General features: G+C 41.3%; 1 protein-coding gene across 1 annotated transcript in view; it reads right to left on the bottom strand.

Annotated features, from left to right (window-relative positions):
* Window positions 1-3514: 3514 nt before the first annotated feature.
* The window catches only part of rxfp1 (relaxin family peptide receptor 1), a 135078-nt gene continuing 125599 nt past the window's right edge, over window positions 3515-12993 (bottom strand). Inside the window, exons 16-18 of the mRNA XM_050042483.1 lie at window positions 7430-7840; window positions 5948-6166; window positions 3515-3985 (exon numbers count right to left, since the gene is read on the bottom strand). Of these exons, the coding sequence (XP_049898440.1) occupies window positions 3579-3985; window positions 5948-6166; window positions 7430-7840 (1037 nt within the window). The 3' untranslated portion in view covers window positions 3515-3578. The remainder of the gene's footprint in view (window positions 3986-5947; window positions 6167-7429; window positions 7841-12993) is intronic.

Below are 12993 nucleotides of genomic sequence, written 5' to 3'. Positions count from 1 at the left end.
GTAGCTCTTAAGGACTGCAGATGCTGTGGATTATTTATGTTCTATTATATGCTGCCATTGTTGTAGGACACATTCACACTGGCGCTATTTGGTCCACTTTAAATGTACCCTGGTCCGCTTCCACGGATATTTGGGTTCATTTGGAGTGGTGTGAACGCTCATTCGAACTCTGGTGTGGACCAAACGAGCGAACCCTGGTGCGCTTGAAACCTGGGGGTCTCAGTTCACTGGTGCGGTTCGCTTACAGTGGGAAAAGCAAATGGACTATCCAGCGAACCAAAGAGAGGAAGTGAGGTAGAGCGCATCGCATTTTGGTGTTTGGTGTTTTTGTGATGACCAAGCCAGCTGAAGGGGATGGATTTCCGTTTTTGGTCCTGGCCAATCGATGAGCCAGGTTTTCTTCTTCCTCATGCTTTTTTTCTGCCTGGTCAGTGGTCGTTTTGGGCAATACCGCCCCCAAACGTGCAGCTGTTGTAACTGCGTGACGTTGTCCAGGTGGTTTGGTCCGCTTGATTAAGTGCAGTGTGAAAGTGAACTGAACCAAAAGCAGGTGTGAAATTTTTCCGGACTATCCTGGCGTGAACGCACCCTTAATTATATGTTGCTTTTAAGGGTTTTTAAGTATTTTATTATACTGAATGTGCCCTGTACTTTTTCAAATGTATTTGACAATAAACTTGAACTTGAACTGAGTACTTTTTAATTTGTCAAGGAGCCTAAGACACAGACAATATCAATGCCCAAACTCAGAAGATAAATAACCAATATAAACCCAGTAATAAATAAGTCAACAAGCAGATGTGGGGCATAGATATATTTACTGTCCACAATTCAAGTAAAACAAAAATACAAAACATATCGTAAGACACAATTCAATACAACAAACTGAATAAAAACATGTTTAAAGACATTTCCCCCATCAATATTTAATGTAAGACTGCAGACGTTATCAGTGTATCCAAAGAAAACTGCTGGCGTCTTCGTCTTTTTAGCACGTACGGAAATTTAATGTAAACACAAATGGCACGTACAGTGTATTCACATACCACTGTTATAACTCATTTATTTTCTTACAACATATTTGCTGTATGTTCACACATATACAATGTCTGAAAAGGTCAGTTTCCACAGGAATCAGTAGTTCATTGAACAAAGTATGCACAGAAGAGTTTATGATGTCTTCGCTGTACAGATCATATAAAATGTGTCGTGTGATGTAGCGGGCGGTTGAGTCCAGGTTCAAACCCCCAGACCAGCTGGGGAGTTTCTCCTGCCCAGATTTAGTACATTCTTCGCTGAACATACAGGACACGTCTCATACATTACATTCAGTATTTCCACAAAATATTTTTGGTGGCAGAAGTAACACAGAAAACACTTGATGGACTAAAGACCAGAATAAAAAAGAAGTTATTGGATCTCTCCTCAGCAGACTGGATAAATACTGAAACTTAAATTAAGTTGATGTAAAAATGTTCTTTGCAGTAAGTCGGGTGCGGGAGCTTAAACTACTAAAACCACTATGAACTTGCTGCAAAGATAAAAAACAAATGCAAGTTGTGCTCCTTTTAGTTTAAATTTAAATAAATTGTAAACAGCATAAAGAGCTAAAATCAGTCATTTTTTAAACTTGTGTGCTTCCTATCTTAGCATTTACTATTTCTGATGTTTACAGTCAAAATCTACAATTATTCTAATTATTTATCTTTGGAACATAAGAGGTCGTTGTCGTGGTGTTTTTGCAATGTGTCTCCCATGTAATCATTTTGCATTAGTGTCATCAGTGCATCACTGTGTTGCACTTTAATTGGGTCACTGGCTGCCACAACAGCAAGGACAGATTTACAGCTACTGGTATTATGATGCCACGATAATGGCCTCTCTGCTCCTTTCATAAACAATAACCACATCTACTTCTGTACTTACTTACTTAATTGGGCTTTTGTATTCTTCTTGGAACATAGGCCACTGATGAAGAGTTTCCACCCTCGTCTATCTTAATTGGGTGGTAAATAGACTGGGGATAGTTGTATATTAGTTGTAAATAAATTTGGGAGTTTGTTGAATAACCTAATATACGAGTTAAAAGAAGAAATGTAAGAAAGGGGTAGGGACATATAAGTTTTACTTCTACCTACTCCTTTTCGGACACTGTTGTGTTTGTCTTGTTTGCTTTTATTATTATTTTTTTTTAATTTTTGGTTTGAAATAAAACCATTCATTGATTACTATATGGCAAGTAAAATTTGAGCACCTCATCATTTTAACACAGATAAAATTACTCTTTGAGCACTGTGTAGCGAACTCCATTACGAAGAGTAAGATGTGCTTAAAAACTCCGGAAAAAGCTGGTAAGAGAGTCTTGAGATAAGATTTTTTTTTGGTCAAACTTCAGTTTTCAAAGAAAATTATTTTCTTAGCATTCAATAACATCATATTTAATGAGTCTTACGGCCATGAAACACCAAGCTGACGGTCAAAGTTGGGCCGTTGGTGAGTGTCTATGCGTTCGTTGGTGCGGGGTGTCCCACACTGTTGCCCCTTGTCGGCTTTCTTTTGGCTGATTCAACATGCTGAATTGGCATCAGCGACACTGGAGCCTGTGGGTGAATGAAAACACTCTGACTGGCAGTTTGGCTCAGCTCATGAAAAGAGAAATGGAAGTGAGGAAAGTAAACAAAAATCTAAAGTCAAGAGGGAGTGAGACCAAAACAACCCTGTTACATGAGGTAAGATTATTTTTGAGCCATCGCGCTCTTTAGTAGAAACGTTTTGTGATGGTTTGTACTATTGTTTTCCTGGTAGATATGCTTTGTTCTTTCAACACTGGATTGTGTTGTTACTGTGCTAATTTGCTAACTAGCATCAAGATGGTCTTCCAGGATTATAGACGATTGCCGTCTGTTGGTGTGGAGAGTTATTCCCCCTCACCCAGGTGCAGAACGTACATGCTGGTTGGCCATCAGCTGCAGTCTCTGCAGTGTGCAACTTTTTTGGCTGAGACACAGTGATGTCAGGCGACACAGCAGGGAGCCTTTATCGCTGCTTGTTCTCTAAAGTTGGTTTGGTGAATCTGGACCTTGAGCCATTGAGGCAAATGTTTGATGGCAGCTGAAGTTATTGGGTTCTAACAAATTCTTCTGTATTATCACTGTTAGAAATGATAAGTTGTCCAAATTTTACTTGCCAGTATATTTAATATTAATTATTCAGCTCAGACAAAATGGACAATATATTAAACTTTCAGAAAGAGAGATCAAAGAAGCCCTCTGTGAGAAATTAAATCGACCTGGTGGAACAAAAGCCCGACCATAAATGGGGCATAGCCTCTGCTCTGTATTGATAGATATCTTTTTGGAGCCAACATGAAGGGATTTCATCTATTGCTGATGGCTGCTGCTTGGGCAAGACATGCACACAGCTGGATTTTCAAAAACGCTGATGAATACTAATGATGAACCACAAAGGAGAAACAGCGGAAAATCAGGACTGTCCCTTTAACACGTGTATAATCACTTACTGAGATAAACAAGCCTGAATTACATTTAATCTGCTGAGGTGACTCTGATCCATATAGATCATTTGTTTGTGCATGTGTGGCTGGGTGTGAGAGGCATTGTTTGATTCTTTGAGCACACTGACAGCACGATATGTTGCTTCTGTGCTTGCTGTGTGCACGTGTTAATGTCATTGTATCCCTCGTTGGTATTTTCCACAGGGGTGAGCTTGGCTATCGTGCCTGTTGTGTCCAGCGGGTGCCCCGCAGTGGGGCCGTGGCTGTTCTCCGGCAGGGGCCACATTTCCTGCCAGGTGAGCGACCGGTGATGAGCTGGGTGACCGCTGAGCAGAGGCCTTCTCTGCCTGTAGTTAGCCCATACCTGCAGAATGGTCTCTTTGAAAGGCCGTGTGGTCAGCGTGTACAGGATCGGGTTAAGGGCGCTGTTGATGGGCAGAATAAATATCACCACCCACGAGCTGATGGTACCTGCAGAGAGATAAAAGACAGAAGACACAGAGGTAAAACAACAAAGCTGGAATATAGTCTGTTTAAAGATTATCATGTTTGTTTAATGTGGTCACGAGCAGGGCTGCATGCAGGGTTTTGGAAACACTGAGGTAAATACCAAGGTAAAAAAAAACACTCAACATCATAATATCTTTGCCACACGAAAGTGAAGTAAAAAATACAGAGATCCTGACCTCGGTGATTTCAATGGTCGGTACAGCCATGGTTAAGAGCTGGGAAAATACTTCAATATAAAACTCTTTCATTAAACTCTTTTATATAATAAATGAAAAAAGCCCTTTATCTCAACAGGGGACCTTATTAGGAAGCCACAGCTCACCAGGTTATGTATGTAATGGATTCTGCACAACACTAATGGGTCATTTGGGTATAAACTGCACTATGGTGACTACAGTTAAATGCTCTTTATACAGTGATAAACACCTTTTGAAAACTACTGGGAACACTGCTTTAAAATTTAATGACATATTGGCAATGCAGTACTTTAAAGACATAATATGCAGGATTTTCCTAAGAAATAATGTATAGACTCATGTAAAAGTAATCCTTCTCAGGCCCTGTTTACATGTACATAGACAACAATAGTATTGCCCTCTGTTTTGTTTTACAAAATATCTCCGTCCACACTAGAACGCAAAATGACTTCAGCTGTCGTTTGATTCCCCCTTGATATAAGGACGAAGGAGCTCACACAAAGTTATGACTGATGCTCTGGACATGCGAAAGTTTTACTTCTACTTCTCGTGGATAAAAATCCCACTCTTGCTATTGTCCCACAACCTGCTGGCTCAGCCAGACCCAGTGATTTAAAACCATATTTTCTGGTGGACTTTAAAGCAGACGTCACTGAGGTGGACCAAATAACACTGGGCTCAGAAGACGCCCCTGTTTATGAAGTGATGCAGTAATACTAAATCAAAGTGTAGAGAAATCACAAGACCAAGCAGAGCTAACAAAGTGTAAATACATTGGTAGTCCGCCATTGTTGCTGTTGTTTCTGCCTCATGCTCATCACACAAACCAAATGTGGGCATGCGCGAATTGAGAAGACAACGTCATCTCTCCCGAACGCTTCGTTTTACACGTCCAAACAGATACACAGTAACTGGAGATTTGAAAATCTGCACCTAAGAAGGCATTTTGAAACAAACCTAGGTTTTAGTGCGTGTGGACAAGAGGCCAACATGCAGAGAAAAATATCCTCTCTAAAAATATATCTGTACAAGTGTACACAGGACCTTAATTATCACTTGTGACCCACTAGAAGTGTGTGGTGGTGTATTTATCTGCAGAGACTCAGCTCTCTCTGCTTGTGTTTTCTTTTTATTTTGCCGTGTTGTGTCAGACTGTCAATAGCACACGTCCAAGGGGAAGCTGCGAAAAATCCATATCACAGCACAAAAAACACAAATATGGCAAAAGAAAACGAATCTGAGGTTATTTTCCCTCTCAATAGTGTTTACAAACAATTACCAATGCATGCAATTCCTGCCTAGAACACCCTTAAGGAAACACTCTACTAAAAATCTCTCATTTGAGCATCCATGTCCATTTCAGCTCAGAGGGTGGCTCTAGTATAGATAGTATATAGTGAATAGTGTAGTATATCCTTTACTTCTGTGTCATGCTATTCAAGCTATGCCAAGTTCAGATGACAGTGGCAAAATTGATGATTTATTAGCAAAGCAGCAATTATTCAGAACATACTGGGCTTTTGATGCTTATTTCCTGCTGCAAATCTGGGTTGCCATTGAATCCAACAGCTGCGAATTCAAGAACACTCCAGCTGCTGCTCCTGCACAAAAGAGCAGGCTTCAAATTTTTTAAAGCCAAATTACTACCCAGCTGAGGGGGCATGTTTGATACTCAAAATGTAGATTTTCAGTATTCCTTTGAATGGTTATAGCGCTTCTACTGTACCGGGAATCTCCACCTGCATCAGCGACAGGATCTTGAGGATGAAAATGGGGATCCAGCAAAGGGAGTCGGTGATGACGATGGAGAAGAACCTTTTGGCGATGGTCACTTCCTTCTTGATGTGGTTGCTGTATTTAGTGGTCTGCGTCCCTGTTCTCTGGATGTTATAGAACATGCTTGCATAGGATAAGACAATGACGAGGAATGCCACCAAGTTCAGACCTGCAGAGAGATATCTGGTTAGTTTCTGGATTGCCATGCAACTGCGATAGCTCATATTTGCACTGTGGATGTGCAGTTATAACAAAGCTTTGCATCAACATGCAAGTAAATCATAGACTGTATAAAAATGACGGATGTAGCCACTTTGACGTCATTCATTGGTTTGCAGACTCCCATTCTGAAGCCTTGAGTTTGGCATTTGGCTGTTGCCAGAAGTGACCTTATTTGAACAAGAGGAAAGAGCTAACCCTAAAGCTAGCTGTTAGCTTGGTTAGCACGGTGCATTACAGTCTATGGTTACCTTTGACAATGCTAATGCTAATTGTGCTGGCAAAGACAGGCTGAAAACCATAAAAACAAAGTGCTCTTACCAAAAAACTGCACATCTGACTACTTAGACGGTCTTTTGTTACAACCAAACTTTGAACAATACTTTTTAGGTGACCAAATCATTACAATTAACTTGAACTGAAAACACACTGAAATACTGACAGCTACAGCTACGCCTATACTCTGTGAGTCTGGGGTTACACCATGATTACCTTACCTAACCAACAATGTCAACGTGGTAGTGATTTGTCAATTTTCAACACCCAACTGTCACTCAAAGTGGCCGTGCCCTTAATTATGCATAACTTTTAAAAAACATTTAAACAACTGAGTTATATAAAAATAAATAAATTTGGCTGAGCACCTAACTTCTGGTCTAGCGCTCCGCTAACTTGAATGGGGATTAAATTGTTTGATCGTGCCGCTCTTCTAGACTTTTGAAATGTTAATGGACCAAATGGACCAAATCCTGAAATTGAAACGAGTCATTTCACAGAGGTTGTGACACTCAAAAAAATGTATCCACAGACGTCTCTTTCACAATTTAAGTCTATGGGAAAAAGTCTTATTGGGCCCCATGGCATGACGTGGCAGACGGTGTAATTCCACTTTTGGCCACTAGATAAAATTGGCTTCAAAGCCTGGCGCTGTTCCTGGGGTCTAAATTTTAACATGTGGGTCTTTGGAGATTGACTAACTTTTGGAGCCACGCTTAAGTGGCCATTAGAGGAACTGCAGTTTCTGGTACATCAGTATTGGTTTACTTTTTCAGACTCGAAGGCTGGCGCTTGAAATAAATACAAATAAGTAAGTAAGTAGTAGACTAAATAATGAGACTGTGCTTTTACAATTAGCGTGAGTAAATGACTAAAATAACAACAAGTAAACACAAGCAAAAAAGCTCAAAGGATTATTGCAAGAACAAATACTCACCCAGGAAAATGACGATGGAGTAAACATGAGCCCAAAGCGTCTCTGGCTGCTCGGAGTGCAGCGGGAAGCAAACTCCATTGGTCCCATAGAAGTTGCGAAACAGCCCCTTGCAGGCCAGTGGCAGAAGGGCAACAACAAAGCCGAACACCCATATCCCGAGAAGGATGGTGACAGTTCGTCGCCAGCCAGGCGTCAAGTACTGAAAAGGGTAGACGATGCAGATGTATTTCTCCAGAGTGAGGTATGTGAGGAGAAGGACGGATACCTCAGTGGACAGCATGGCCAGAGAGCCGATGACCTGACACTGACTGCTGTCCATCCAGGCCTGAGCGTGCCGGTTGTACTCGCCGCGGAACTTCAGATCATATGCACCGATCATGAAGAGGTAGATGCCCATCAGCCCATCTGCACCTGTAGGGAAGGAGAGCTGTAGTTTAAAACATATAGATCTACTGAACCTGATATATCAGACAAGGACTGTCTGATATATCAGGTCTTCTTTCGAGAGTTTTCATCAAAGGAAACCACAAAATAATTTCTTAGATGTGAGAATAAAATCAAACCAAATGCAGATATGGTCCTACATGAAAGGCTTCTGCTCTGTGATGTGGAGACATATGATAACAAGCAGACTGACAGCAACCACTTAAACATTCAATGCAAAAGAGAAGAAACCCGGGATGAACCATACATGCTTACATTCAACTCTACCTTCATCTGCTCTGAAGTCTTACAATCAAAAGAGGAGATAACATAACATACAGCATGAGCGCAGAGAGCACCGTGCTTTCATGTCAAGAAACGAAGACAAAAACACTGCAGGAGTTCTGAACATGATTTTGTGCTTGGCTTTCTATTTTACATACTGAATATACAGAATATAGATGCATACAAAACAGGGACAGCTCCAGGATTTCAATTTTTGATGGGCCAAAGTAATGTTGGCCTTTTAATTATAGAAGTTAATTGTGTTTGCCTTCCGTTGATGGTTTTCATCTTGTAGTCTCGCCAAGACAGAAATGTCCGATGTCATGCTGTGGCAGGCGACTACGGCGTCTGCTTGATTGTGACACTTTTCAGATCTTTTTTTTTTTCTAAAACATGTTCACTGCAGAGATAGCTCACTATTCATCTGCGGCAGCTTGTTTTCATTACAAGCCGTGCACGTGAGTATATTGCTCATATCGTGTGTAAATGAAACATGGTGTCCCATCTATCATGTAGATAAATATATTCATTCTATTTAAGGAAACACCATCTTGTGTGGACGATCTGGCTGAAATATTATTTGTTTAAGTTGATTGCAGGGAAAGCGAGAAATTAACTGCTGGGTGAACTAGATTGGCTTTAAACAAGACAGAGCGGCGCATAAGCTTGTCTCAACACAAACTGTCCATGCTTTCAAGGCAATGTAGAGGCTATTGAGTAAGGCAGGAATTTTTGAGCTCGATCTTCCGTCTTTCCTAAACTGTTAGGTTCCTCTTACAGCTATGAAATAAGACGGTGACTGCAAATCTATCTATTGGATAGATTTTTTTTCTGTGGCTTATAACAAAAGATATGGGAAAGATAATTACCATAACAATCAATTGTGTTATGCAGAATTAAAACTATTAACGCAATAGTTGTCCTTTTATCTGCCTTTCAAATTTTTCTCTCATTGTTTTTTGTTAAAGAAAAAACATACATACATTGGCCCGTCACACACTTTGTAAATAAACGTAACTATATACATGAGAGCTGAGGGAGCTTACATTACTACTACTCCAATCGAGAAGGGGAGGGAAAGATGAAACATTAGTGGGGTCAATAAATTCAGTTCAATTCAATTTATTATTATCATTCTCTATATCCTCCTGAGACCCTGCGCCCTCATATGAGGACATAACATTTTGGGTTTACTGCACCTTATACTTCATTCTACTTCACTTAGACCTGTTGTCCTGGTTCGTGGACAATTTTTTGTGCCATCTAGTGGTAGTAAGAGCACATTACACTAATCTATGTAAAAGCAAGATGGCAGCCATCTCTGCCAAGTCAGTCTCTAGCTGATCCCGACACAAAATTAGACAAGGTTCAAACCCTGATCACATTTTATGGTTAAAACTTGTTTATTTGTGATCAATAATATTTGTTGTTTGCCAACAAATTTGACCATCAATAACAAGCTTTTATAATCATCTCGTTTGAGGACATTGGGACCAATCAGGTGTGACAGGACATTCCCAGCTTGGAGTATGGATCGAGGGAAATTCATGCAGAGTTTCTCAATGAACAAATCACAAGACTTAAAGATTTGTTGCTTTATTTGTAATTTAGTTTTTGCACAACAGTTGACCAGTTTTATACTTTATTACACACTTGTGACTATTAAGATAAACGCATAGTCCCCATATGAGGACATAATTGTTCTTTCTTCACAGCTACTTCCTGTTTAAACACATTTAGTTTTATATACTTATCAGGTCTTACTGATCCCATATAGCTAGGAGACATGCATACCAAACAGAAGCTGAGGTCTCAGGAGGATATACAGCAGCATACAGTGAATGAAATGTCGGTACTCATGAATCCAGATGCGGTAAAGAACATTCAACATGGACAGGACAACATTAAAGTGCAATAAAGTGCACTGTGAATACTCAGAAGAATAAAAATAGGTGAGTGCAGAGGAATAAATACTGCATATAATGAACTGATAAAACAGCAAAATGATACAATATACATTTCAGAGTATATTAAAAACACACAGACAGGATAATAAACAGTGAAAAGCAGTGGACAGGTTTTTCAGTCTCTGCAAAGTCACTGAGCGGTCACACAGTAAATGACCATGCTGTGTTTGAGTCGTCATGATGTGGATGCAGCAGAGTGTTTAGAAATCTAACAGCTTGGGGTAAAAAGCTGTTGCAGAACCTTGTGGAATGGCTTCTGATACTGCAGAGCCTTCTGCCTGATGGCAGGGGGGGAACAGACTGTGTGAGGGGTGGGAGGGGTCTTTAACAATTGCAGAGGCTCTGTGCGTGCACCACCTCTTGAATATATCTTGCATGGTGGGAGGAGAGACCTCGATGATCCTCTCTGCAGTTCTAAAAAATTGTTGCAGGGTCTTTTGCTTACTCATGTTGCTGTTTCCACACCACGCTGTGATGCAGCTGTTCAGGACTGTTCACTTTCCACAGTCCCTCTGTAGAATCAGGACAGGTGGGGGTAAGCTGGCTCTCTTCAGTCTTTGAAGGAAGTGGAGGTGTTTTGGCCGCACAGTTTGTTTCAAGAGACCAGCTGAGGTCGTCGGTGATGTTCTCACCCAGGAACTCAGTGCTCCTGACCCTCCGCACTGTTGAATTGTTTAAGGACAGCGGAGAGTGATCATATGCCTCCAGTCCACCACTATCTCTTTTTTCCACATTGAGAGATAGGTTATTAGGCAGAGCAGTGATGAGTTAGCAGCATGAACAGCAGTGGGCTGAGCACACAGCCTTGGGGGGTGCCCGTGTTTAGAGTGATGCTGCCTAATGTCGTGTTGCCAATATGCACTGACAGCAATCTCTCTGTCAGAAAGTCCAAAATCCAATTACAGAGGCATTTGTTGATGCCCAGTGTGGGATGTTTACCTGCCAGCCTCTGGATGATGACTATGTTGAATGCTGAGCTAAAACCAAGAAACAGCATTCTGGCGTATGTGTTCTTGTTGTCCAGGTGAGACAGTACAGAATGCAGGATGTAGGAAATGGAGTCATCTGTGGAGCGGTTGGTGCAGTATTCACATTGGAGAGGGTCCAGTGAGGTGGGGAGGGAAGATTTTATATGTCCCATGACTGTTCAAAGCACTTCATCATGATGGGAGTGAGCGTGATAGGGCGGTCATCATGGAAACATGAAATTTTTGAGGCCTTCGGACATGACAGCCTGGCTCAGCGAGATGTTAAAGATAAGAGGACATGAGCCAACTGGTTAATGCAGCCTATGAGCACACACCTTGGTAGGTTGTCTGGTCCTGTAGCTTTATGTGGGTTGACTCTGGATAGTGTCCTTCTCACGTCGCCTCTGTCCAGATGTCATGTCTGCTCTACAGGCAGTTGCAGGCTCTTGCATTTTGCTGTGTCATTTTGGGCTTCATTTCGTGCAGAGAGGCTATTTAATGCGTCGGTGTGATCCATGTCATTGTTGTCAACCTGTGTAGTTGTTTTGTAGTCCATTAGGGCCTGAATGCTGTGCCACATGTGCCTGGTGTCCTTAGTATCGCAAAAGCCGTGAAGAATTCCCTCTGTCTCCTCTGACCGCAGCTGTCTCATGGCACGCTCCTGTTCATGGTGTGCTTAATATGAACTTCCTGGATGCGCAGGGGGCGCACTGAATACAGCCAGGTATAAGGAGGAAGTGTCCAAGGGCCATGATTCATATTATTCTATCTCATCCAATTGTCCAAACATATTGACTGAGTCGATGAGTGATTGCCCATGTGAGTCCACTTTACTGTCTTGTTTGCCCTTGGGGACGAGGAGGCTAATCATTTTCTTTGAATCCAGTTTGTCTGTAGCTATATGCTGAACTGGCACACTGCCAGGTTTGTGCCACGTCACCATTTCTTAATTTGATTCATTTGTTTGTGATGCAGGGCACTCGCTTTGTGTTATGATTTGTTACTATTCATGTTTCTCAGTGTAGGAAACATTAGCAGTCATCAAAAATTGGTCTCCTTTGTTGTTTGTTTAGTGAATTCAGTGAATCACAGATGTTAACTGTGGCAGTTGTCGACTATTAATGCATTGTTAGCACCTTGTTTCCAGCCTTTCAATAGTGTATTGTGACAATTGTTAAATGTTTATGTCATGTATTTGTGCCATTAAGGCTATATTTATGATGAATGCCTTTTCCTTTATCCGCCTTTTTTCTATTGTTTTTCAGAAACCATTTGTCAGTCACATCATCAATCATCAGTAGTTATATCTGTTACCTGTGGACAATGACATAATTCCTTTGCCTGTGCTGTAACCCCCTGCCTATATTCATTTTCAATACAAATTCTGAACTTTAGGGGCGTCGGTGGCTTAGTGGTAGAGCAGGTGCCCCATGTACAAGGCTGTTGCCGCAGCGGCCCCGGGTTCGAGTCCAGCCTGTGGCCCTTTGCTGCATGTCTCTCCCTCTTTCTCACCCCCTTCACGCTTCACTGTCCTGTCAATTAAAGGCAAAAAATGCCCCAAAAAATATCTTTAAAAGAAAAAACAAAAACAAATTCTGAACTTTAAAATTTGGACTCTGCTTGTGTTTGTCTATAAGTGAAGCCAGTGGGTGGTATTTAAGTTACTCAACCAAAGCAAATTGTTTTCAGAAGTGATTTTAGATCTGTGCATACTGGCATTTAGCTTTTCTGATGGGCCAGAAAAGCTCAGCTGTTGATAATCTGAGAGCCTTTCCATCTCCTTATCTGAAGGCAGCGTCCCGTGCCCTCTGCAGTTTACGGACCTTAGCTGTAAACCATGGCCTCTGATTGGCTCGTGTTTGCTCGTTCGGTGCATTTCAGATTTGATAGAATTTGGTCTTTTGGATCCTCAAAGAGAAAG

The sequence above is a fragment of the Epinephelus moara genome, chromosome 4, assembly GCF_006386435.1.
Source record: "Epinephelus moara isolate mb chromosome 4, YSFRI_EMoa_1.0, whole genome shotgun sequence".
Lineage (NCBI taxonomy): Eukaryota > Metazoa > Chordata > Actinopteri > Perciformes > Serranidae > Epinephelus > Epinephelus moara.
The sequence above is the reverse complement of the archived record's forward strand: the minus strand, read 5'-3'. Positions and strand labels throughout refer to the sequence as shown.